Source organism: Capricornis sumatraensis, chromosome 11 (genome assembly GCF_032405125.1).
Source record: "Capricornis sumatraensis isolate serow.1 chromosome 11, serow.2, whole genome shotgun sequence".
NCBI classification, from domain to species: Eukaryota; Metazoa; Chordata; class Mammalia; order Artiodactyla; family Bovidae; genus Capricornis; species Capricornis sumatraensis.
Genome location: NC_091079.1, coordinates 92,367,540 through 92,393,516, shown reverse-complemented (window position 1 = coordinate 92,393,516; position 25,977 = coordinate 92,367,540). Strand labels below are relative to the sequence as shown.

At 39.7% G+C, this 25,977-nt stretch overlaps 1 protein-coding gene across 2 annotated transcripts in view; it reads right to left on the bottom strand.

Annotated features, from left to right (window-relative positions):
- The window catches only part of TMEM64 (transmembrane protein 64), a 35,321-nt gene extending 10,476 nt beyond the window's left edge, over nucleotides 1-24,845 (bottom strand). The window contains exons 1-2 of one of the 2 annotated variants that reach the window (XM_068983797.1): nucleotides 24,048-24,845; nucleotides 7,635-7,790 (exon numbers count right to left, since the gene is read on the bottom strand). In XM_068983797.1, coding sequence (XP_068839898.1) covers nucleotides 7,635-7,790; nucleotides 24,048-24,845 — 954 coding nt within the window. The remainder of the gene's footprint in view (nucleotides 1-7,634; nucleotides 7,791-24,047) is intronic. The other variant, XM_068983798.1, reaches the window with a different exon arrangement.
- Between the last annotated feature and the right edge of the window lie 1,132 nt (nucleotides 24,846-25,977).

The following is a 25,977-nucleotide window of genomic DNA, read 5'->3' as shown; positions in this document are numbered from 1 at the left end:
CAGAATAACTGATGCAGAAGAACAGATAAGTGATGTCAAGGATAGAATGGTGGAAATCTTGCTGCAAAAAAGAATTTAGAAAAAATAATTTAAAAAAATGATGACAGGCTAGCCTAAGAGACCTCTGGGACAGCATTAAACATACCAACATTCACATTATAGGTGTTCCACAAGGAGAAGAGAAAGCTAAAGGACCAGAGAAAATATCTGAAGAGATAACAGTGGAAAACTTCCCTAACATGGGAAAGGAAATAGTCAACAAAATCCAGGAAGCACAGAGAGTCCCAGGCAGGATAAAGCCAAGGAGGAACACACAAAGACACACAGTAAACAAAGATTAAAGATAAAGATACAATATTAAAAGCTATAAGGGAAAAATAATAAATAATACACAAGGGAACTCCTGTAAGGTTATCAGTTGATTTCTCAAAAGAAATTCTACAAGCCAGAAGGGAATGATACAATATATTCAAAGTGATGAAAGGGAAGAACCTACAACCCAGAATATTCTACTCTCATCCAGATTTAATACAGAAATCAAAAGCTTTACAGACAAATGTTAAGAGAATTCAGCAACACTAAACCAGCTTTACAACAAATGCTAAAGAACTTCTTTAGTCAGGAAACACAAGAGAATGAAAAGACTTACAAAAAATAAACCCAAAATCAATTAAGAAAACGGTAATAGGGTCACACATATCAATAATTACCTTAATGTAAACAGACTAAATGCACCAACCAAAAGACATACACTGCTGGGTAGATAAAAAAACAAGACCCAATATATACAGCTGTCTACAAGAGACCCACCTCAGATCTAGGAATGCTTACAGACTGAAAGTAAGGAGATGAGAAGAAAGTATTCCACACTAATGGAAATCTGGACATGAGTCTGAGTGAACTCCAGGAGATGGTGATGGACAGGGAGGCCTGGCGTGCTGCGATTCATGGGGTCACAAAGAGTCGGACATGACTGAGCGACTGAACTGAACTGAACTGACTGAACTGAATGGATATCATAAGAAAGCTGGTGTAGCAATACTCATATCAGACAAAACAGACTTTTTAAAAAAGATGGTTATAAGAGACAAAGGACATTACATAATGATCAAAGGTTCAATCCAAGAGGATTTAACAATTATCAATATTCAATCCAAGAGGATTTAACACTTATAAATACCTATATATGTACCCAAAGTAGGATCACCTCAATATGTAAGGCAAATATTAACAACCATAAGGGAAGACACTAACAGTAACACAATCATAGCGCAGGACTTTAATAACCCACTTTCATCAATGGACTGATCATCTGGACAGAAAACTAACAAGGAATCAAAGGGCTTAAATGACACTTCAGCTGAGCTGGGCTTTTTTGATCTTTATAGAGCATTCCATCCCAAAGCAGCAGACTACACATTTTTCTCAAGTGCACAGGCATATTCTCCAGGACTGATCACAAGCTGGGCCACAGGGCAAGCGTTAGTAAATTTAAGAAAATCACAATCAAGCATCTTGTCTGATCAAAATGCTGAGACTAGAAATAAACTATATTAAAAAAAATCTAAAAAAACAAAACACACGGCAGCCAAACAATATGCTACAAAACAACCAAAGGATCACTAAAGAAATCAAGGTGGAAATAAAAATACTTAGAGACAAATGAAAACAAAAGCACAACAGTTCAATACTTACAGGAAGCAGCAAAAGCCATTCTAAGGGAGAAGTTTATAGCAATACAATCTTACCTCAAGAAACAAGAAAAACCTCAAGTAAACAATGTAACATTACACCTAAAACAATCAGAGAAAAGAATAAACAAAATCTAAAGTTACTAGAAGTAAAAAAATCATAAAGATTAGAACAGAAATAAATGAAATAGAGAAAAAGAAAACAACTGCAAAGATCAATGAAACTAAAAGCTGGTTCTTTGAAAAAATAAACAAAATTGATAAATTTTTAGTCAGATTCATCTAGAAAAATAAGAGAGTGGACTCAAATCAATAAGATAAGAAATGAAAGAGAAGAAATTACAACTGATTCCATAGAAAAGCAAGTGTCACAAGAAACTACTATGGGCCAATAAATTGGACAATCTGGAAGAAACAGACAAATTCTCAGAAAGGCACAATCTCCCTAGACTGAACCTGGGAGAAACAGAAAATATGAACAGACTACTCACAAGTGCTAAAATTGAAACTGTGATTAAAAACCTCCCCAAAAAACAAAAGTCCAGGACCTGACAGCTTCACAGGTGAATTTTACCAAACATTTAGAGAAGAGTTGACACCTACCCTTCTGAAACTGTTCCAAAATACTGCAGAGAAAGGAAAACTTCCAAACTCATTTTGTGAGGCCACCATCACCCTGATACCAAAAGCAGACAAAGATACCTTCAAAAAAAGAAATTTACAAGCTTATATCACTGCTGAATATAGATGCAAAAATCCTCAACAAGATAACAGCAATCCATATTAAACAATACATTAAAATACATGATCAAATGGGATTCATCCCAGGGATGCAAGGATTTTTCAACATCTGCAAATCAATCAATGTGATTCACCATATCAACAAACTGAAAAGTGAAAAACATATGATCATCTCAATAGATGCAGAAAAAGCTTTTGACAAAATTCAGCACTCATTTATGTAAAAAATCTCCAGAAAGTGGGCACAGAGGGTACATACCTCAATATAATAAAGGTCATATATGAGAAACTGATAGCTAGCATCATATTCAATGGTGGAAAGCTGAAAGCATTCCCTCCAGATCAGGAACAACAGAAGGATGTCCACTACTGCCACATTCATTCAACACAGTTTTGGAAGTCTAACCTACAGCAATCAAAGAGGAAAAAGAAGTAAAGGGAATCCAAATTGGAAAAGAAGTTTGACCCCAAATAGTCAAAGCAATCTTAAGAAAGAAAAAGAGCTAGAGGAATCAAGCTCCCTGACTACAGACTATATTACAAAGCTACAATCATCAAAACAGTATGGTACTGGCACAAAACTAGAAATATAGATCAGTGGAACAAGACAGAAAATCCAGAAATGAGACAAGACTCTGGCACGCTGCAGTCCATGGGGTCGCAAAGAGCTGGACATGACTTAGCTACTGAACAACAAGAACAACATGATACTTTACTCTTTCAACCTTAACATGTGCTTCATCCCCGCCCCCCCATGCTAATTTTCCCTTCACGATGACATCTTTCTCCTCTCCATTTTCTTTTAAATTTTTTATTTTATTTTGAAGTACGGCTGATTGACAATGCTGTGGTAGTTTCAGGAGGACAGCAAAGGGACTCTGCCATAAATATCCATGTATCCATTCTCCCCCAAACTCCCCTCTGATCCAGGCTGCCACAAAATCTTGAGCAGAGCTCCTTGTTCAAAGTTCCTATACAGTAGGGCTCTTCTTTAAGCTAAATTTAATACTCTCTGAAATAAATTAAACTATAAATAACATCGATGTATCAAATCAAGACATAAATATGCCACCACATTTTCTTTGTGTTGGTTGCTTTTTGTAAATGTCTGGGCTAAGAAACATTTATTTTTTTCCTTTTTGTTTTGTATCCTAAGCTTAAGCTTGCCAACTCAAGCTAAAGGGTAAGAAATCCCTTAGATAAAAGAAGATCCTATATTTTAAGAAGTACCACTGACAAATGCATGAACTATTTTGTTCTATTATAATTTTACTGATTATATGAGTAATCTACTAAGATGCATAGAAATATAAAGTAACAAATAGTGAAAATCTTCTGAAAGCTACTAATATGAGGAATTCTAATTGCAATGTCATAAAACATGTTTTAAACTGTTTTCAGGAAACTAGAAAAACATAAAATTACTTAAATATACTAAAAAAATCTATCTGAGAATGTAGCGTACATCAGAATCTTAGAGTACCTTGGGATGATTATAAACATAAATTATTAACATAGATACTACATAACACTTGGCAATAAGGAATTCATGATCTGAGCCATAGTCAGCTCCCAGTTGAAGAAACTAGGGAAAACCACTAGACCATTCATGTATGGCCTAAATCAAATCGCTTACAATTACACAGTGGAAGTGACAAACAGATTCAAGGGATTAGATCTGAAAAATACAGTGCCTGAAGAACTATGGATGGAGGTTTGTGACACTGTACAGAACGTAGTGATCAAGACCATCCTCATGAAAAAGAAATGCAAAAATGCAAAATGGTTGTCTGAGGAGGCCTTATAGTTGAGAAAAGAACAGAAACTAAATGCAAAGGAGAAAGGAAAGATATACACATTTTAATGAAGAGTTCCAAAGAATAGCAAGAAGAGATAAGAAGGCCTTCCTCAGTAATCAGTGCAAGGAAATAGAAGAAAACAACAGAATGGGAAAGATTAGAAATCTCTTCAAGAAAATCAGAGATATCAAGGGAACATTTCATGCCAAGATGGGCACAATAAAGGACAGAAATGGTATGGACCTAACAGAAGCACAAGATATTAAGAAGAAGTTGCAAGAAAACACAGAACTGTACAAAAAAGACCTTCGTGACCCAGATAACCACAATGGTGTGATCACTCACCTAGAGCCAGACATCCTAGAATGTGAAGTCAAGTGGGTCTTAGGATGCATCACTACGAACAAAGCTAGTGGAGGTGATGGAATTCCAGTTGAGCTATTTCAAATCCTAAAAGATGATGCTGTGAAAGTGCTGCACTCAATGTGTCAGCAAACCTGGAAAACTTAGCAGTGGCCACAGGACTGGAAAAGTCAGTTTTCATTCCAATCCCAAAGAAGGGCAATGTCAAAGAATGTTCAAACTACTGCACAACTGCACTCACCTCACATGCTAGCAAAGTAATGCTCAAAATTCTCCAAGCAAGGCTTCAACAGTACATGAGCTGTGAACTTTCAGATGTTCAAGCAGAGGAACCAGAGATCAAATTGCCAACATCTGCTGGATCATCAAAAAAGCAAGAGAATTCCAGAAAAACATCTACTTCTGCTTTATTGATTACACCAAAGTCTTTCGCTGTGTAGATCACAATAAACTGTGAGAAATTCTTTAAGAGACAGGAATATCGGACCACTTTACCTGCCGCCTGAGAAATCTCTATGCAGGTCAAGAAACAAGTTAGAACTGGACATGGAACAATGGACTGGTTCCAAATTGTGAAAGGAGTACATCAAGGCTGTATATTGTCACCCTGCTTATTTAACTTACATGCAGAGTACATCATGTGAAATGCTGGGCTGAATGAACCACAAGCTAGAATCAAGATTGCCAAGAGAAACATTAATAATCTCAGTTATGCAGATGACACCACCCTTATGGCAGAAAGTGAAGAAGTAAAGAGCCTCTTGATGAAAGAGAAAGAGGAGAGTGAAAAGTTTGGCTTAAAACTCAACATTCAAAAAACTAAGATCATAGCATCCGGTCCCATCACTTTATGGCAAATAGATGGGGAAACAGTGGAAACAGTGGCAGACTTTATTTTGTGGGGCTCCAAAAGCACTGCAGATGGTGACAGTAGCCATGAAATTAAATGATTCTTGCTCCTTGGAAGAAAAGCTCTGACCAACCTAGATAGCATATTAAAAAGCAGAGACATTACTTTGCTGACAAATGTCCATCTAGTCAAAGCTACAGTTTTTCCAGTAGTCATGTATGGATGTGAGCACCAAAGAATTGATGCTTTTGAACCATGGTGTTGGAGAAGATTCTTCAGAGTCCCTTGGACTGCAAGGAGATCCAATCAGTCAATCCTAAAGGAAATCAGTTCTGAATATTCATTGGAAGGACTGCTGCTGAAGCTGAAACTCCAGTACTTGGGCCACCTGATGCGAAGAATTGACTCACTGGAAAAGACCCTGATGCTGGGAAAGATTGAAGGCAGGAGGAGAAGGAGACGACAGAGAATGAGACGGCTGGATGGCATCACCGACTCAATGGATATGAGTTTGAGCAAGCTCTGGGAGTTGGTGATGGACAGGGAGACCTGGTGTGCTGCAGTCCATGGGCTGGCAGAAGAGTCAGACATGACTGAGCAACTGAACTGACTGACTGACTGACATAACACATAGAAAGTTTAATATGTGATTAGCATGTTATATTAATAAAAACAAACCGACTATAACAAAACTCTAAACCTAGAGCAGGTTATCTTTTAGAAAATATAGCTGTGAAGAAAAAAACAGTAAAGGAAAATAAAAATTGATTTTCCTGAATATCATAAATATTACAAAATTTATGTTAAAGCAAGTCTTCTCTGACAAGCTTATTTATAGTTTAATGTAAATATTCCTGGGCTCATTTTGTTTACCAAATTTGTACTGCATAAGCACAAAGAAAATTAACTGTGTCATAGTATTTTTGAAACAATATAGTGCCTCAAAAACTTGAGAATAATAGCATTAAGAGTAAATTTGTAACATGATACCATATATTCAAAAACAGTATAAATTAAAACTTACAGTTCAGGAGATCACTAAGTCAGCTATCTAACTGGTATTATCTGCTCAGTAGACTTATGAGCATGGTCCCTAGAACCAACTGCCTTTGTTCAAATCCTGATTCTACCCCTTGCACAAATTACTATCTAACGGTGTTCTGGTAAACACACACCTCTGATCTTAGGGATCAAAGATGGCAGGCTTGATTTAGAACACTTGCCAATTTCCATAATTAAATGTCCCCTGTCATGACCAATTTCAAGCTACTGATGTAACATTACTGAATACACAATTGGCTTGTGATAATAGATAATAAAAGTTTATACCTACTAAGGTTTTGGTAGGCATTAAATGAGCTTAAATATGTGGCATATAAAGCATTCAATAAATACTAGCTATCATCATCATCTTACTAAACTATCAAAAATAAATAATTTTATATTTTGGTAAATCCTGGGAATGAAATGTGTTACAAGCAAATGAAGTTTTAACTCTTCCAGCATGTAATTTAAGGCACTGAATAAATCTGCCTACCTAGCAAGATTTTCCTTTTATCAATCTCTTATATGAAATTATATGTACCTCAAACTATATTATAATTTGCATAGTAATACTAATCTATTATATCTAATATTATTTGAACTTGCAATAGAATAATACTTTTATACTTTATATAAGGCAATAGTCTCTAAAAAAATTTGTTCACATCAAATTGTACTAGAAAGAAATTTACATTGCCAGTATATTACTCTAAAAAATATCAATAGAAAAGTTCAGTATCTTCAAAATTTAAAGATATAAAGTAACTAAGATTAAAAACCCAACTTAAAAACCCAACTTCATCAAATCTCATTAAAATTACCTTTAGAAACAATAGTATTAACAATAGTTCATATAAATTCAGAATATTTGACTTAAGTCATGATTTTAAAAATAATCACTGCCAAAAGAACCCTATTTCTGTCATTCCCTTTTTTGTGCTTAGAAAATTTTCACTAAGTGTCAATTCAGTTCTATGTATTTCCACATAGTCACAAGATTAAAAATGTAAATGTCAAAATATGAAATAGTATTGAAAGAATAAGAAAAGATGTGAAAAGGAAAAAAAATCAAATTATTTTCAGTGAAATTTCTTAGATTTAAATCAAGAAACAACAAAAAAAGGCAAGTCTTGGCCTTAAACTCACCTGTAAACAAAAAACAAAATATCCACTAGCGCTCTGCTCTGCAATGACATCCTCCATGGTCCTCAGGGTAGTGCCCAGGTAAGAATTCAGGAGCTGGGTAGGAAGCAGGCCAGCTGAAGACGCCACCAGATAGTTGGGTAAGGAGAGGTCAGTGATCTAGGAGTATTAAACAGGATGATTCATTACCAAGTAAAATGTCAGTGTCACATAAAACTGCATATGCAAGTCTTGCTAGCAGTTTTCCCTTGGAAGTAGACAGAGCTGAACTACTTTTCAAAGCATTCTGATTTTTAAACATGATTATACATGGAATATATACAGAATGTAAAAGATCTACAATGCAATAAAAGTTTAAAGGAAAATTTTAACATTCTATTGCTCTGTCATTGAAAGCTGGCATTTGTGACTATTGTTTTTTTTCTTACACATAAATAAAAGGTGCAGACACACACATCACTTTGTAAAAACAGTTTTTAAAGTCTTCCTCATGTCATTAAATATTCTTCAGGCTTGGTTTTGTGTTTAGTCGCTCAGTCGTTTCAGACTCTTTGAGACCCCATGGACTGTAGCCAGCCAGGCTCCTCTGTCCACGAGGATTTCTCCAGGCCAGAATACTGGAGTGGATTGCCATGCCCTCCTCCAGGGGATCTCCCCAACCCAGGGATCGAACCCAGGTCTCCCACATTGCAGGCAGATTCTTTACCATCTGAGCCACCAGGGAAGCCCAAGAACACTGAAGTGGGTACCCTAACCCTTCTCCAGGGGATGTTACTGACACAGGAATCAAACCGGGATCTCCTGCACTGCAGGCAAATTCTTTACGAGCTGAGTTACCAGGGAAGCCTCTAATTATTCTTCATAAGCATACCTAAATAGCAATGTGGTCACTGGGTTTGGAGGCCAGGTAACTCTAACTCTAAAATGACATTTAAGTACAAAGTCTTCAAATATCAGATTTTTCATCTGTAAAATGAGGATAATAACCACTACCTTACCTGAAATATTTTACGGATATATGTGTAAATATCTTAACAAATGCCTAACACATGATCAGCACTCAAAAAGGTACAAATTATTATTATACATTTATACTACATAGCACAATTTAACCATTCTTTTGCTGTGGAACATTTAAACTACTTCCTTAATTGTTTCTTTGTGTACATGTGACTATGTATTTTTTGGCTATTATGAAGTTTTTAAAACCTGTATGAAAACCTTTGTGTATAACCTGTATGGGAGTCAGTAAACTATTTCCAGTAAATCTATCTCATGGTATTCATGCCCTTGTGTGATCCTTCCCCAAAGAGTGTGGGTTAGACCTAGCGCTTTCTTCTGGCAAATAGTCTATCGCATAAGTGATGAGATGTTAGTTCCAAGATTAGGTTACAAAAATAACAAGACTTCCATCTCTCCCTCAGGAAGGTAAGTTACCATGCTATAAGCAGCTCTACAGAGAGGTCCCTGCTATAGCAAGGAGTTGATGTCTTCAGCCAAAAGCTAGTAAATACCTAAGAGCTGCCAACGGCCACCTGAGTGCGCCTGGAAGCAGAGTCTTCCTCAGTGGTGTCATAAGGTGGCTGCAGCTCTGGTCAGCATCTTGAGTACTGTGAGACAACCTGAATTAGAGGCACCTACCTATTCTGTGGGCTTCCCTGGTAGCTCAGTTAGTAAAGAATCTACCTGCAATGCAGGAGATCCGAGTTCGATTGCTGGACTGGGAAGATCCCCTAGACAACGGATAGGCTACCCACTCCAGTACTCCTGGGCTTCCCTTGTGGCTCAGCTGGTAAAGAATCTGACTGCAATGTGGGAGACCTGGGTTCAATCCCTGGGTTGGGAAGATCTTCTGGAGGAGGCATGGCAAAATCTGACTGCAATGTGGGAGACCTGGGTTCAATCCCTGGGTTGGGAAGATCCTCTGGAGGAGGCATGGCAACCCACTACAGTATTCCTGCCTGGACAGAGGAGCTTGGTGGGCTATAGCCCATGGGGTTGCAAAGAGCTGGACATGACTGAGTGACTAAGCACAGCACAGCTACTCTGTACAGGAATTCTCAACTGACAGAAGCTGTGAGATAAAAATGTTTATTAAGCTATTCAATTTTGGAGTCATCTGTTACACAGCAAGAAATAATAAAATATGTAACTCCATATTTTAGGATAGATCACTAGGAATGGAATAACTAGATCAAACACTAAAAACTGCTTTCCCCAAAAGTTCACACTGATTTACATTCTTATCAGTGAGTAATGTATGTGTGACCGTTTCATCATACTCTTGCCAATTTTAAGTTTTAAATTTCAATCCTCCTTAGTTCCATGGGGTTGCAAAGAGTCAGACATGGCTGAGCACACACACATGCATTCAGTTTGAGAGGGGTAAAAATGATTTCAATTATTGTTTAATCTGGCTTTCCTTGTAGCTCAGTCGATAAAGTATCTGCCTGCAATGCAGGAGACCCGGGTTTGATCCGTGAGTTGGGAAGATCCCCTGGAGAAGGAAATGGCAACCCACCCCAGTATTCTTGCCTGGAAAATCTCATGGACGGAGGAGCCTGGTAGGCTGCAGTCCAAGGGGTCACAAAGTTGGGCGTGACTGAGCGACTAACACTTACTTACTGTAATTTTAATTTACATTAGTTTTAAATATACACTTTTCTATTTACATTTCTTTCATGGCTTTATTTGTTTACATTTATTCATTTTTATTGAAATGTTAAAGTGTTTTCTTATTTATTCATGACATTTATTCTTTGTATAGTAAGGGCAACCTTTGTCCATGCTGTGTGCTAAGTCGCTTCTGTCGTGTTAGACTCTTTGCAACCCTATGGACCACAACCTGCCAGGCCCCTCTGTCCACAGGATTCTGCAGGTAAGAACACTGGAGTGGGCTGCCATTTTTTTCTCCAGGAGATCTCCGTGACCCACAGATCAAACCCGCATCTCTTATGTCTCCTGCATGGGCAGGCAGGTTCTTTACCACTATTGTCACCAACTTTTGTCCATAATATGTAGCAGGTATTTCCCTCTGAACTGTCTCTTATTTTTTGTTTAGACATACAAATGTTTCTAAATTTATATATAACTAAATATTATTGTTTCCTCTGATCTTCCATTGCTTTTAGCTTCAGAAAGTCTTTTCAGATCTCATTATTAAATTTCTCCCTATATTTCTTTTCTCAATATATTTTCCTCTTTAATATTTACCACCAATTCCTTCTGCAATTTATTAGAATTAAAGGTTGATGATATATCCTTACTCTTCCCGTTCCCCAGTAGCCAATTTTCCTAGTATCATTTACTGAATAATCGGTAACTTCTTTAGCAACTTGTGATGTTTATTATAAATGAAGTTACTGTATATAAAGGAGCCTATTTGGGGTTCTAATACTGTCCACTGATAATCTCTTACATATATGTTTTTTTAAAATTAGAGGATAATTACAATATTGTGATGGTTCTGCCATATATCAACATGTCTACTGATATCTTAAATCTTATGTTGAAACCAAATTATTGTAGACTATCAGTTTAATATCTCACAAGGAATTTCTAACCTTCAAATTCCTTTTCTTACTCTTCTTTTTAAAACTTCCATAACCATTCTTATCTATTCATTTTTGTGAATACTTTTGAGAATCACTCTGTCATTCAAAAAACTAGTAAAGATTATACTAGGATTAAGATAAAATTATAAATTAATCTGGATAGAGATGTAACCTCCAGAATATTCAGTATTTTTATCAAGAAATGTTTTTATAACTACTTTAAATCTTCCATACTTATTACTAAAATTTGGTTGTTTTATTTATATAATCAAGCATTTCTTACTAGTTTATTTCTAAACATTTTATGTTACAGATATTGTGTGTGTGTACTCAGTCACTTCAGTCATGTCTGACTCTTTGCGACCCTATGGACGGCAGCCCGCCAGGCTCCTCTGACCATGGGATTCTCCAGGCAAGAAAGAACACTGGAGTGGGTTGCCATGCCCTCCTCCAGGGGATCTTCCTGACCCAGGGATCGAACCCGCATTTCTTATGCCTCCTGCATTGGCAGGTGGGTTCTTTACCACTAGCACCAACTGAGAAGCCCATAGTTGTTACTACAGCCATTAATTTTGAGAATAACTTCCATATCCTTATCTGGGTATTGCTGTTATATAAGAAAGCTAGTGGCTACTTTATTAAATTTTATTTTTATTAATATTAAAATCTGGTGTTTTAGTGAGTTATAGGTTATTCTACAACTACAGTCTAACCTAAAATTATGTAAAGCTACATTCATCTCTACTCATAGGTGATTAGCAGGAGACGCACCACTGCTGATTTAGAAAGAATACTGCAGTGTGACTGCCTGTTAAGATTCCACTAAACAATACTGACTCAGTGACTGCAAGATGGTCTGGAAGGTATCTGCCAGAGATAGACATAATGACTCAACTTTTACCTTGAAGAATTCTCACACTGACAAGTATACACAAGCAGACGGGAGCCTTGAGAACTGCATGGAAAGTATTAAAGAGTAAACAGGGACTAAAATCTCTGTAGGAGTGGGGGCCAAAGGGCAACACTGTGGGATAAGAGGAATTTGAAATGAACTCCACAAGCTGAACATGGGCTTCACAGAGAAAGATGGTGGGATGGAGAAGGGAAGGGCTTTCAGGAAGGGAATGAATGGGGTCCATGTGGCACACAGGGCGAGGGCAATGCAGGGTTATCAGTAAAGTCAGCAGTGCAGTCTGGAGTGTTTAAAGTGCAAGGCACTCCTGCAGAACAAAGACACGGCAAGTGTTTGAGAGGACACTTGTGAGGGGTCTGGGTGAAAGGGGAATGAGTTTGTACTCAGCAGAAAAGCTCTGAGGAACCTAATCCAAGAATGACATGAACAGAGCTAAGTTTTAGGAAGGTTCCTCTACCAGTTTGGGGCACTTAACAGTAATGGAAAAACTTTCTTTAGAATTAAACATGTCAAATGTATAAAGTAAATATGACAAAAATGAATGTCATAAAATTATACTAGTTATAGTAATATTATGTTATGCAAGTTATTTTCTAAGTAAGTATTTAAAATGTCAGAATGCAAAGCTTCAGTTCATAATCTTTAAATGTAATTAAACTTTCCCTAAAGAGAATATATATTTGACATTTATGGATGACAGCAATAATATCTAAATGGCTATTTTAAGAACAGATATAAATCTGAAACAACTCTGCCACATAACTCTTTTAACAAGACCTTTTTCCAAAGCATACATGAAAGTTTACCAAACCTTTCATTACCAAATCTCACCCTACAGAAAAAGGAATTGTTATGATTTACATATAGTTCTCTTTTGAAAAGCTGCATGGCTAAATAAAGCAAAGAAACTAATTTCAGCTAATCACAGTAAAACTGTTTTGCTAGCATGTCAAATAATTTAGCCAGTATATCAAAATAATAATGTACACAGGCACACACAGTTTTTCAACTAAGTGTATTAAAGATAAACAGATTCTAAATTATCCTAATATGGCATTTCCTATAAGCCAAGCTCCTACTCAGAATCTGCATCCAATCTTGGACAAATATAGTTAATATACAGCACTTGATCTCACAAAGAGATCCATCCATCCTTCTTTCCCTAGAAAGCCTTTATCCGTGGACGTTCTGTAAAGTCATTTGTTTGTTGTCTTTCGTTGGCACTGGCTCTCTCCAGCTGTGGTGAGTGGGGTGGTCCTTGCCGTGCGGTGGGGGCGTCTCTTGTTGGGGAGCATGGGCTCTAGAGTGTGGGGGCTGCGGCAGCCGCTGCCTGTGGGCTCTGAGCACAGGCGGGGGCTGCGGCAGCCGCTGCCTGTGGGCTCTGAGCACAGGCTCAGTACTGGTGGCACATGGGCTTAGCTCCCCACAGCACGTGGGATCTTCCAGGACCAAGGATCGAACCTGTGTGTCCTGCACTGGCAGGGAGACTCTTAACCACTGGTCCAGCAGGGAAGTTCTACCCACTGACTTTAAAAAAATATGTCTCCTTATCCTACTTTCCCAAAAGACATTAAATGTGAACCCAGAATAATCTTACTGGGAAGGCCTGCCTATTATACCCTGGGGACTTGTCTCAGGAGTGTTTTCCTACTCCAAAGACTCAGAAATCACAATCTAGGATGTCAGTGTTACCCTGCTGGTTAGCGTCTATGATCAGAAATACTTCAGTGTGGGTTTCAGGGAGGGTGAATGCCACCCTCCCGTGCTTTCAGAACTCCAGAAGCACCATGAAAGTACACATATTCTTATTCCCAGAAGTACTGTGATTTACTTGCAGATATAATTCACTTGCCGCAGTGGGTAAGGGTTACTGTAGAATATTACCATATACCAGATAGATCTTGAAAACAAAGTGCCCATCTGAAGGGAAGAAAAAAGAGGGGAAAAAAAAAAAAAACCCTTAATCTTAAAGAGTAAGAACTGATTCTTCACTGAACGCACATTTTTGAAGCTGATAATAAGAGAACTCTGTGTACAGACTGTCACTTGAATGCGCGCTGAACCTCAGACACAGTACAAAGCACAGCTCCTCTGGCAACACTGCCTATAGCTCCTCTACCTTCTCCATTTACAACTGTTTACACAATGGCTTTTCAGGCCTTAACAAACTAAAAAACTTCATCATTTTTACACAGAATATCTTGACACAGATTGAATGAAGAATATAAAGGTGATTTGTGTATGGAAGACCTCAAATTTTATCCATTGTTTTGTGAAATAATATTAGTTTTGGCAAATCACACCTTCCTGTAGAGGTGTGTTTCCTAGTTTATGTAAAAGCAATGTTGTTTATTGACAAAGTTATATTAGTATAAATTTCAATTAAAACATATATTTAGTATTATACAGAAAAAATCATGAATCCCCATAATAATTTTAAGGAATGGTCAAAAGAAGTTAAAGTGACTGCAGTTTGATCTTTTCATCTACTTATTACTGATAAACTATATTTTATAATGTATATACTCAAAATACTATCAGTAGTTCAGAAACAGAAAGAAGGGAGAAAGAGTTAACAAATGGCAACCAGCTCTCACTTCCAGAAACATGAAATTTTAAAAACTGCTTTAAGGAAAAACACTATCATTCTCTTCCCTCCTCAAAATACTTCTTTTCATGTTTCCAATCTCAGTTGCCCTAACTAGCACTCTTCCCTCACCGCCACAACCAATCATCTGCTCTTTCTTATAGATTCTACCTTCTGAGTCCGTAAGAAATCTACCCGTCACCTGTTCCTGTTCCTGTTCAGTCTCCTCCTCTCTGGTCTTGATCCGTCAGATCTACCCAACACTCACAACCTAACTTAAATTTTGCAGAAATCTTTAAAAAATGGCAAATCCAATCCTGCTTAAAGTTTTTCCTAGTGCCATCAGAATGAGGTTCAGATTCATCAACATGCAAAGTACAAAATGACTGTGTGGTCATGAAAGTCATTCTGTCCTGTACTTAATGACCAAAATGTTCATTACAGTCAGCAAAGTCTCAGAAATCATTTACAACATTCATTCACAATGTTATATAAAGAAAACACATGCACTAATAAGTGAAAAGACTAGGAAAATAAACACTAAAATGCTGAATGTTTTCCTCCGTATACCTACTATACTTTTCAAAGTTTTTACAATGAATACTTATTCATAGGCAGAAAAAACACTTTTAAAGTAAGTTTTAATAAGACTCTCTGCCTCTAAAGACATTTTAATCTAGGAAGGGGTAACAAGACATAATCTATTTGTTACTATGATACAACAGGCTAGATATACAGGTTTGTGAATTCTAACCCCATATATGACCATGAAAACCACAGAAGTGGTGAGATGACTGAAGAGGCACAAAGAGAACACAGTTTTAAGGAAGTAACAGTCAGCCATTCTCCGTGGTTCTGTGAGGTCTACAGATGAGGTGGCAAGGCATTTTTCAACTTGGTCATTACATCTCAACCTTCAGACTTAATGACTCCAAGCTCCTTCAAAACAGGCTGTGTCTCTGTCATCTATTCCATCTGAACAGTACCAATGGCAATGAATCAGGATACTTTAATAGTAAGAAGAATCGGTATGCTTTAATAGCAAGAAGAACTAATCATTAGTTAAGCGGGCACAGTGTGTATTATGACTCATACTTGGTATATGAATGAGTTATCTATAACAGAATAAGAATTTAAGAAGATGAAAAAACATTTTTATAAAACATACCATCACCAAACTGTTACATACAAAGTAATGTTAAATAGTTACTCAGAACATTTGTCTTTTTAAGAGTAAACTCTGAGGCCCTGTCTAACCTCTTTAATTTTACAAATAATGACAACTGGAGGCCAGATCATTAAATGACTTCACCAAAGTCACACAGGAGCTGAGACAGAACTGAATGTCCCCAAACAGTCCATGAGACTAAGACTTTACCATTTTTCTGGTCTCATAGTCACTAGCCAATAAAATATTTTTATTTAACTGCAGTAAATTTCAGTTCAATTGTGAACTAAATTATTAGAAGCAATTTATCTTTTTCTTGATTACTCAAGGCAAATTCTAGGAAAATACAATACAGTTTAGTTATATTTGCCTCAACTTTGTTTTTTATCTTATTTTGCCATCATTATTTTAGTCAGTACACCAGTTTAACAGCTACCTGCCCTTCCCTCAAAACAAGCAAAACACTCTCTGTTGCTGCTTCTAACCTACTCGGGGCTAATAAAAATAGCCAAAGTAAGTAACAGTTTGGTAACATAAAGTTCTTTAAAATGGTTCTACTGAGAAGTGAGCCAGGCTGATGGGTCAGGCCTTCCACTTTTAAATTTATTCATTTCTTCTTTTTTTTTCCCTTTTACCCACAATACCTCTCTCTCTCTCTCTCTCTCTCTCTCTCTCTCTCTATATATATATATATATATATATATTTGAAGGCTTTTGTTAAATACAAAGGTAAAAAGATATATACGGGAACTTATGGGCCTCTTGTTACAGTTTCAGGGGCTTGGACTTGGTGGTTATTTTACTACAGTGACTGTTACAGCTCTAATGCAAACTTCTGTAAAGTCCAAGGTAGGAAATATTTTCAGCTTTGCAGGCCATAGGGTTTTTGTCACAACTACTCAACCTTGATGTTTTAGCTTAAAAAGAGCTATAAACTATACATCCACGAATAAGCATGGCTGTATTCCAATAACATTATTTACAGATGCTGAAATCTGAATATCATGCAATTCTCACACACACACAAAACATTATTCTTTGGGTATTTTTTCCAGTTACCTCCCTAGGATGATGCCTGATTCAACTGTGGAGAACGTGGCCCAGCGCCTGACACACGGGAGGTCCCAGGGCTGGTGCTCTGCAATTAGAACCAGGAGATCTCTGAGAAACCAGGAAGTTTTCTGCTGATCTCAGATCAACAATAGAGCCTCAGGTAAGTTCATGGCTCTACCATTTACCAACTGCATGTTCCTAGGCTAGTTATTTCACCACTCTGCCTCAACTGCCTTAGCTTAATATGAGAATTAGGGTTCATATGAATATTAAGTAATGTGTACATGTTAGAACAACAGTGCCTGGCAATTACTAAGTACAACATAAAAAAATGGTTAAAAAGAAAAATAAATTCTCTGAGTTTCAATGTCCTTATCTTGAAATGCAGAGGATGGAGAGAAGGAAATAGTAAATAATGAGCAAGCTATACATTTTATCACAGCTATGCAGTAGGTAATGGCAAACACATTTCACAACAGAAAGCATGGCTCGAAGAGTAGCTCAAGACGTCAGAGTAAAGGTTAGAATTAAGTCTGACTTCAAGTATGTGATCTTTTGTCCTCTATGTAACTGCCTATAAGTCACTGGTAACTCCTCAAAGGACTGTTGTAATGATTAAGGCATAGTATATATATAAATTTTCTCTGAATACTGTAAAGTGGTATACAACATATGATCAAGAGGACCTTCCATGCTATGTTTTATGCTTTTATTTGAGGTTTCAAAGATTCAACCATGAAAACATTTCCCATGTGGAATTAAGTTTTTCTATGACCAAAGTGAAAAGAGATAATAATTGTTAGGCTTTCCTGTGGAACAACAGTAACAACATCAAACCCTTTTAGAAGTTGCAAGCACCAATATGCATACTGTTACCTACTACAACCACTTATTATGTAATATATTTGGATTAACAGGGGCTTCCCTCCAAACTCAGCCAGTGAAGAATCTGCCTGCAATACAGGAGACTCAGGTTCGATTCCTGGGTCAGGAAGATCCCCTGGAGAAGGAAATGGCTACTCACTCCAGTATTCTTACCTCAAGAATCCCATGGACAGAGGAGGCTGGCAGGCTACAGTCAATGGGGTCGCAAGAGTCAGACACAACTTAGCGACTAAACTGCCACCAAACCACCATATTTGGATTAAAGTTGATATTTCACAGGTGGTAGCTTTAAACTATTGAAGTCCAGATATCTCCATGGGAGTATCTTACAAGAGATCTTACAATAATGCATTAATGCTTTCAAAATAGTTATTTTTATGAACAGTTTTCAACTTTATCAGCAAAAAGGAAATCCTCAAGTTTTGAGGCTACAGAAAAGATCTGTAAAATAATCATGTTTACCTCTTAGAATGTTGAGGATGAAATATGTTAACATATTAAGGGGTATTTAGTAATTGTGGAATGATGAGAGAGGCTAGGAGTAAGCTGAGGGTTGGGAAAATGTCCTGAGGGGAAAAGAAAACACACTTGAGGGTTTCCCTACAGGGAGTACCAAGATTAGACTTGCATTCTACAAAGATCATTCTGGAGGGAGAAAACACTGGAAATCCTTGCCTAAGAGGCAAGGAGACTAGATAGGAGGCTGAAATGCTGCCAGGGTAGTGGCGGTGGACTGGACTGAAGGGCCTGGGAGGCAGGATCCAGAAGTCAAGGGCCAGAGTCAAAGACTACTGCCAAGCACTCAAGTTCTTGCTCCTTCCCGGCACACATATTGCCCCTGTGAAGTCAGCTGTGGCCATGTCACTTGTTCAGGCTAATAAAGAGTGAGATTACTTCCAGGTGAAAGCATTAAAAATCAGTACAGAATTCACTATATCATATAAACCAAGTGAAAGATGGTGGCTCCATCAACCTGGATCCCAAAGTAAAAATAACATTAAGCAGAGACTCCCGACTCCTTCCCCAAACAAAGCTGAACCTGGATCAGCGCCAAGTAAGGAAACAAACCTTTGCTTTTTATTTTAATACTTAAGGAACATGTATTTATGAGAAATCATGAGGAAAAATATGGCATCATATGCAATATAGAGTCTACTTATTTAATTAAAACATTTTTAAGAGGATATATCATAAATGCTAGGAGCATATATTATAGTCCCCCAAATCATAAAAGTGGAACTCAAAATAAAAATTAAATTTATCTCCCTTCACTATAAATAATAATATAAGCTGCACTTTTTACAAATCTTTGCTTTTCAACCCAGTGAGGTTTGGGGTTGTTGTTGTAGTGTCATTTAGCCTATCCTGAGTGAAGCAGTAAGAAACAGTCATTCTAGATACATGCCCAGATAAGAACAGTACTTAGAAACACACACAGACAACACATCTAGAAATCTGTCTTAATGTACAATACCTACAGATGCAAGACTACATCAAAAATGTTGGTAGGTGGGGGCCTTTATTTCCCAGAGGAAAAATGAGTACATTTTAAAAAGTAGAAATGATTCTACAATGTACTTCAGAAATTATATTTCTTACGATCTAAGAATTCATACTATAAAGTGTTATGTACTTAATTTCCATTTCAAAAGTGAAGTGTCAATTTGTTCGTCCCTTTTTAGCACACATGGGAGAAGGAAAGAAAGTTAAGAACAGATAGCAAGCAAGGCAGAGCCTTTTTCCTTCTTCTATATATTCATCTTTTACAATCAGCTCCTGCCTCTTAAATATAAAAACTACCTCCACCATAATAATTGCTATTAATTTTTGAGAAATGAGTACGTGCCAGGCAAATACGCAATGCCTTCACTGCATTAGCTTATTTGAGCCTCATAACTCAGCATAGACCGTCAAGGACTGTCTATTTCCAAACCCTGTGCCTCTCATGACCACTACCCTTCCTTGTGAGCATTGATTAAAGGCCAATCGTGGACACTGAAGATGAATTTTAACTGGAATGGAGAGGAGGGAGGATAATTTTAAAAGATAGGTAGGGAAGAAGAAAAAGAAATACGCCTGGAAAGGGGGCACCTTTGGGTAGCCAGAGGGGTATGAGGACAGAAAGGATAGAATCAGAAAGAGGTTCTAGAAGGCAGAAGTGAAAGCCAAGCTAAAACAAAAATCAGCATTAACTAAGCTTTCTTTTCACTCACATACCCTGGGTGAATTCAGTAAACAGTTCCAGTTGCAGGAGCTATTTATTATGTAGATAGCTAAAAAGAGAAAAGAATAAGATGTAACAGACTATATCCAATGGGTCCACAAGCCACCTTGCTTAAGGCCAAGAGTGAGAGTTTGACACAGTATCGTGAACTTTTTTAGATAATCTGGGGTTTATAGCTCAGCTCCACCACTTGGTCCTTCGACAACTCTTCATGGATCACACTCTTGTCAAGGCAAAGGGGCTCAGTGAAGCTGTGAGCCTGCTGTGCAGGGCCACCCAAGATGGACGGGTCACAGTGAAGACTTCTGACAAAACGTGGCTCACTGAAGGAGGAAACAGCAAACCACTCCCGTATTTTTACTGCGAGAACCCCATAAACAGGATGAAAAGGCAGAAAGACAGGATAATGGAAGATGAGCGCCCCAGGTTAGAGAGAGAAGAAAGAAAGTGAAGTCGCTCAGTTGTATCCAACTCTTTGCGACCCCACCGACTGCAGCCTACCAGCTCCCTCTGTCCATGGGATTTTCCAGGCAAGAGTACTGGAGTGGGTTGCCATTTAAGGAGTCCAGTAAGCTACTGGGAAGAGAGGAGGGCAATAACTCATAATTCCAGAAAGAATAAGGTGTTGAAGTGGAAACGACACTCAGCTGTGGATGTGTTTGGCGGTAAAAGTAAAGTCCAATGCTGTAAAGAACAGCATTACATAGGAACCTGGATTGTGGTGCTGGAGAAGACTCTTGAGAATCCTCTGGACTACAAGGAGATCAACCAGTCAGTCCTAAAGGAAATCAATCTTGAACATCCATTGGAAGGACTGATGCTGAAGATGAAACTTCTATACTTTGGCCACCTGATATGAAAAGCCAACTCATCAAGACCTTGATGCTGGGAAAGATTGAAGGCAAAAGGAGAAGGGGATGGGAGAAAATGATATGGTTAGACAGCATCACTGACTCAATGGACAGGAATGTGAGCAAACTCCAGGAGACAGTGAAGGACAGAGGAGCCTGGCATGCTGCAGTACGTGGGGTCACAAAGAGTCAGATATGACTGAGCTACTGAACCACCACCACCACCACTTGGTAGCTGGGTGATCCTGAACAAGCTCCTGGATGCCTCCATGTCTTCCTCAGTTAAACTATGCCAATAATACCTATTTCAAGAGGCCAGTATTCTTTTTTCCTTCTTTTCTCTTGACCCCCACAAGGCCAAACTGAAAACTGCCTCTTGTCAAGTTCGTTTTCAATTAATTACCTTAAATTATTTCCAAGTACAAAGTATAAATTATATGTTTAACATATTTGATTATTTTTAAAAACTTATTTAATTTTAATTAACAAATTATAATGAGCCCACATTATATATCCAGGACAAAATATAAAATGAAGAAATGGAGTCATGGGTTAAACTCTATCTGCAAACCATTATTTAGTACCTAGGTGATCCTGGATAATAACAACAGTAATGACGCCATGAAATTAAAAGACGCTTACTCCTTGGAATGAAAGTTATGACCAACCTAGATAGCATATTCAAAAGCAGAGACATTACTTTGTCAACAAAGGTCTGTCTAGTCAAGGCTATGGTTTTTCCAGTAGTCATGTATGGATGTGAGAGTTGGACTATAAAGAAAGCTGAGTGCTGAAGAATTGATGCTTTTGAACTGTGGTGTTGGAGAAGACTCTTGAGAGTCCCTTGGACTGCAAGGAGATCCACCCAGTCCATCCTAAAGGAGATCAGTCCTGGGTGTTCATGGGGAGGACTAATGTTAAAGCTGAAATTCCAATCCTTGGGCCATCTGATGCGAAGAGCTCATTCATGTGAAAAGACCCTGATGCTGGGAAAGACTGAAGGCAGGAGGAGGAGGAGACGACAGAGGATGAGATGGTTGGATGGCATCACCGACTCAATGGACATGAGTCTGGGTAAACTCTGGGAGTTGGTGATGGACAGGGAGGCCTGGAGTGCTGCGGTTCATGGGGTTACAAAGAGTTGGACGTGACTGAACTGAACTGAATGATGACAAAAGCCAGACTGTTATTCTAGGCTTAGTAGCACTTATTTATGCAATCGTCTCAACAATCCTATGAAGTAGGTAACATTACTTTCCCATTTTACATATAAGACAGCGAACCATAAAGAGGATAAGCAACTTGACCGAGAGTCAACAGATTCAGATTCTATGGTGAATTCTATGGGGACAGCAGAATTTCAGATCATCAGCCCTGCGTTCTGGACTATTAGATAATAATCTATAATATACATATAATCACTATCTGTAGAGCTAGTTTAAAGATTAGAAATAACATGTGGAAGCAGTCCAGGACAGTCGGCACACAGTTGGTAGACACGAAAATGCACAAGGAAATATACTGGAGAAGATGCAAACTAACAGAATGAAACTATTCAGGTTCCTTAGTCCCAACCCTCTTTCAAAGTTTAAGGATATTTGATCAATTATTAGCCAAGGCTGGGTCAAAATTCAAGCTTATAGGAAGCTGTGAAAAGGTAAAAAATTAAGGAAGAGAACATACTAAACCACCTGTAAACATCAAACTTTCCATGTACAGAAAACTTATCTATTTCCATGTTGCCACAAGCCTCATTCTAGTCATTGCTGCAGTTGCCTAGAATCAACATGACATTTGCAAAAGGCATTTAAAAAGAAAAGGGTAGGTTGGTTAGAAATATTCTTAACATAAAACAAAATGAGAAAGTTTCTAGAGATAATTTATTTTTCAAACAAAGTTATCAGGTTCACTAATATATATTGATTCCTGTGGATTTGAATGCTAAAATTCTTCAGTTTTTTTTAGGTCTAGTTGAAGGGTTGAGTTTCTGGGCATCTATATGAAAATTCTTTGAACTTCAGAATCGCTGAATTTGAAGAACACAGTAACTAGTTTAACCCCTTCACCTTAAAAAAGAGGACAGCAAGGGCACATAGCCAGTGGTAAAGAACCTGCCTGTCAACGCAGGAGACATGAGAGACACAGGTTCGATCCCTGAGTCAGGAAGATACCCTGGAGAAGGGAATGGCAACCTACTCTAGCATTTTTGCCTGGAGAATCTCATGGACAGAGGAACCTGGTAGGCTACAGTCCATGGACACGACTGAGGTGACTTAGCATACAGCATGCGCTGAAGACACTAAGTTTGTAAATACTGGATCTTTTTTTCCCCTTTTTTTTCTCCATAGCAGAGTTCCATTCTTCAATCATTTACTAGCAGTGTTTCCATTACTCAATCATTTACAACGCGATGTACATTAGTTAGAAACACCTTAACTGAATAAGCAAAGGATATGAATACAAGACCCAAAAAAAAAGTGTACAAGGTGTATAAAAAGATAAATATATTCACAATTGGGAAAAAGGTTATCTGTCCAATTTTGTTTTATCCACTACCAAGTGATTTTAAAATGAAGTTCCTCCAAAGAAAGGTAAAAAGGAGGCTTCCCTCCTTATTACACTGTATTAAAAAAGCAAATTACTTGATGGAAAAAAAATCGTATTAAAAATTTTAGGAAACTCCAAAATAGAGTCTACTTTCTCCTCTATTTACCCAAACTCTTCCTTTAGTCACACATTGTTAAAAACTTGAGCTAAAATACTGGATGCATTTTGGCAAGTTAGAAGGAAAGCCAGCCTTTATTTATTCCCTGACGGGTGCGACAGCTGCTACAGAATAAGATAACAAATGTTTAAAATAGGTATTTCTAAAAAAAAAAAAAAAAGATATTTCTACTCCTCTCCTTTCATAGTTAAGAGGGGTCATTTTTAACTAAACTCATATGTCAAAAAAGGAGTAGTTCTTTCTCTACCAAATCTCCTACTGAGGGAGCCCGACACAGATTGGCTTTATCTGTTTGAAATTTCTCAGGGTACGTCAGAAAGTAATTTCCACTTCTGTTAATCTCACTCCTCTGCCAGCATTCCACAGGACGGAGCGCCCTCCCAGGGCCGCCCCAAGATCGCTCAAAACAAACAAACAAAAATACTTGGGAGAACAGCCCAGCGGCATGCCACTCACCGAGAACACTGCGTTCTGCAGCCCGAAAGGTATGGGGGTGAGCCTGGCCAGCGCCACCACTTTGAGGCCGCTGCCCCCCTCCACGACGCGGATGACGGCGCTGAGCTTCTCGCTACTCTGGATCCTGGCGGCTACCCAGGCGGTGAGCAGCCGCTTGCAGACCACGTGGGCGATGAAGGTGCCAATGAGGACGCCCACCACCATCAACCCCATGCCCAGCACGAAGCCGTACAGGTAGCCGGCCGCCACGTTGAGCACGATGTAGCCCCAGCCGCAAGGGAACGAGACCACGATGAAGCCCACGACGAAGAGCAGGACCCCCAGCAGCGAGTCGAGGCTCTCGGCCCAGAGCAAGAGGTGCTGCAGGTAGCGGCGGACCAGGGCCAGGGAAGCGAAGCACACGGCGGCCAGCACACAGACCAGCACCAGGCTCCGGCACCAACAGGTGCTGCCGAGGCAGCAGCAGCGCCAGCTTCTCACCTCGGCCACGTCGACCACCACGCCGCCGCCCCCGGGGCCGCCCGCTAACGCCCCGCCCGGCCCCGGCAGCTCTGAGGCGTCGGGCGGAGCGTGGCGCTCCAGACAGGCGCCGAGTAGCGTCCCCGGGGCGGCCGCCGCCGCCGCCGCGCTCGCCCCGCCCCCGCGCGGGGGCAGGCGCTCCGCCGGGCCGTCCCCGCCGGCCGCCCGCGGTAGGGCCCAGCCGGCCGGCGGCGGCGGCTCGGCGTGGCCCGGAAGGGCGGCGGCGTACTGCAGAAGCCGGGGCAGCGACTGGAGCAGGCTGCCGCCGGCGCTCCACATGCCTCGGCCCAGCGCCGGGCCCTCCTCAACCGGCTTGCGCCTCCGCCGCCGCGGCGGCCGCGCTCGTCACGCGGCGGGCCTTCATGGCGCCCCGCGCGCGTGGCCTGACTCGCCGCGTTCTCTCGAGGGGCAGGAGAGGGCCTCAGGGAGAAAAGGCTGAGGGCTCGCTGACGGAAGGATGACGCCGTGAAGAGAGAGAAAACTCCCGACGCCACACAGGCGGAGGCCGCCTCTCCGGGGGCCGAGGGGGCGGGGCGTCAGCGCGCGGGGGCGGGGCCTGGCGCGAGCTATATTTGGCCCCGCCCCCGCCAGGGTAATAAGGAGGCTGGGTAGCGGCGGCGGCGTCTGGAGGGCTGAGGCGCTGAGAGAGCCGCTGAGAGGAGAAACAGCAGAGACTGGGGGCGCCAGGGAAGGAGAGGGGCTGCAGTGAGGTGGAGAGTTGGGTGACGCGCGAGGAACCCTGCGGGCCTTCCCAGCCTTCCTAGGAGGCGCATGCGTGCCTGCCTGTCAGGGCAGTGAGAGGCCCCGTCCCAGTCAGCCAGCCGCTTGGATTCTTGCCCAATACCTGTTGACTGTTTCTGCAGTAACCTCTGATCGTTTATATCCACAGCTACTGTGGTGGTATTAGAGGAAAAGGAGTTCTTCATCTGCTTTAAGGAGGATTTACTCATTTTTACCTCCCCAGGTAGTGAAATCTCCGTGCAGGTTTCAGGTCATCATTTGGTACTTAAGGAACTTAAGGAATTAGGTATTAAAACCCAACCTCGACAGAATACCACTTCTGACCCCAGAAGTCTTTAATTGAGCGCCAGACACCTAGGCTATAGACTTCTCAAAAAGATACACCGAAGAACATTCTCAAGGATTAGCCGTAACAGATGACTCCTCATTCTGCTTTCCTTTCTTCTTTTTGCCTAGACTCTAAGGTTAGTGTTCCTCAGGCGCTCTTTCCTTTTCCCTGTTTAGAACTCGCCGAGCCCTCTCATCTGAGCTCATAGACTTGATCCCACTTGGTGTAACCCCCAAGTCTATCTCTTCCTGTCCTTCTCTTGCACTCCAGCCTGTGGACACACCCAGATGGAATTTCTGTAGGTACCTCAAACTCAGCATACTCTGGTGCAAAAAGGACTTA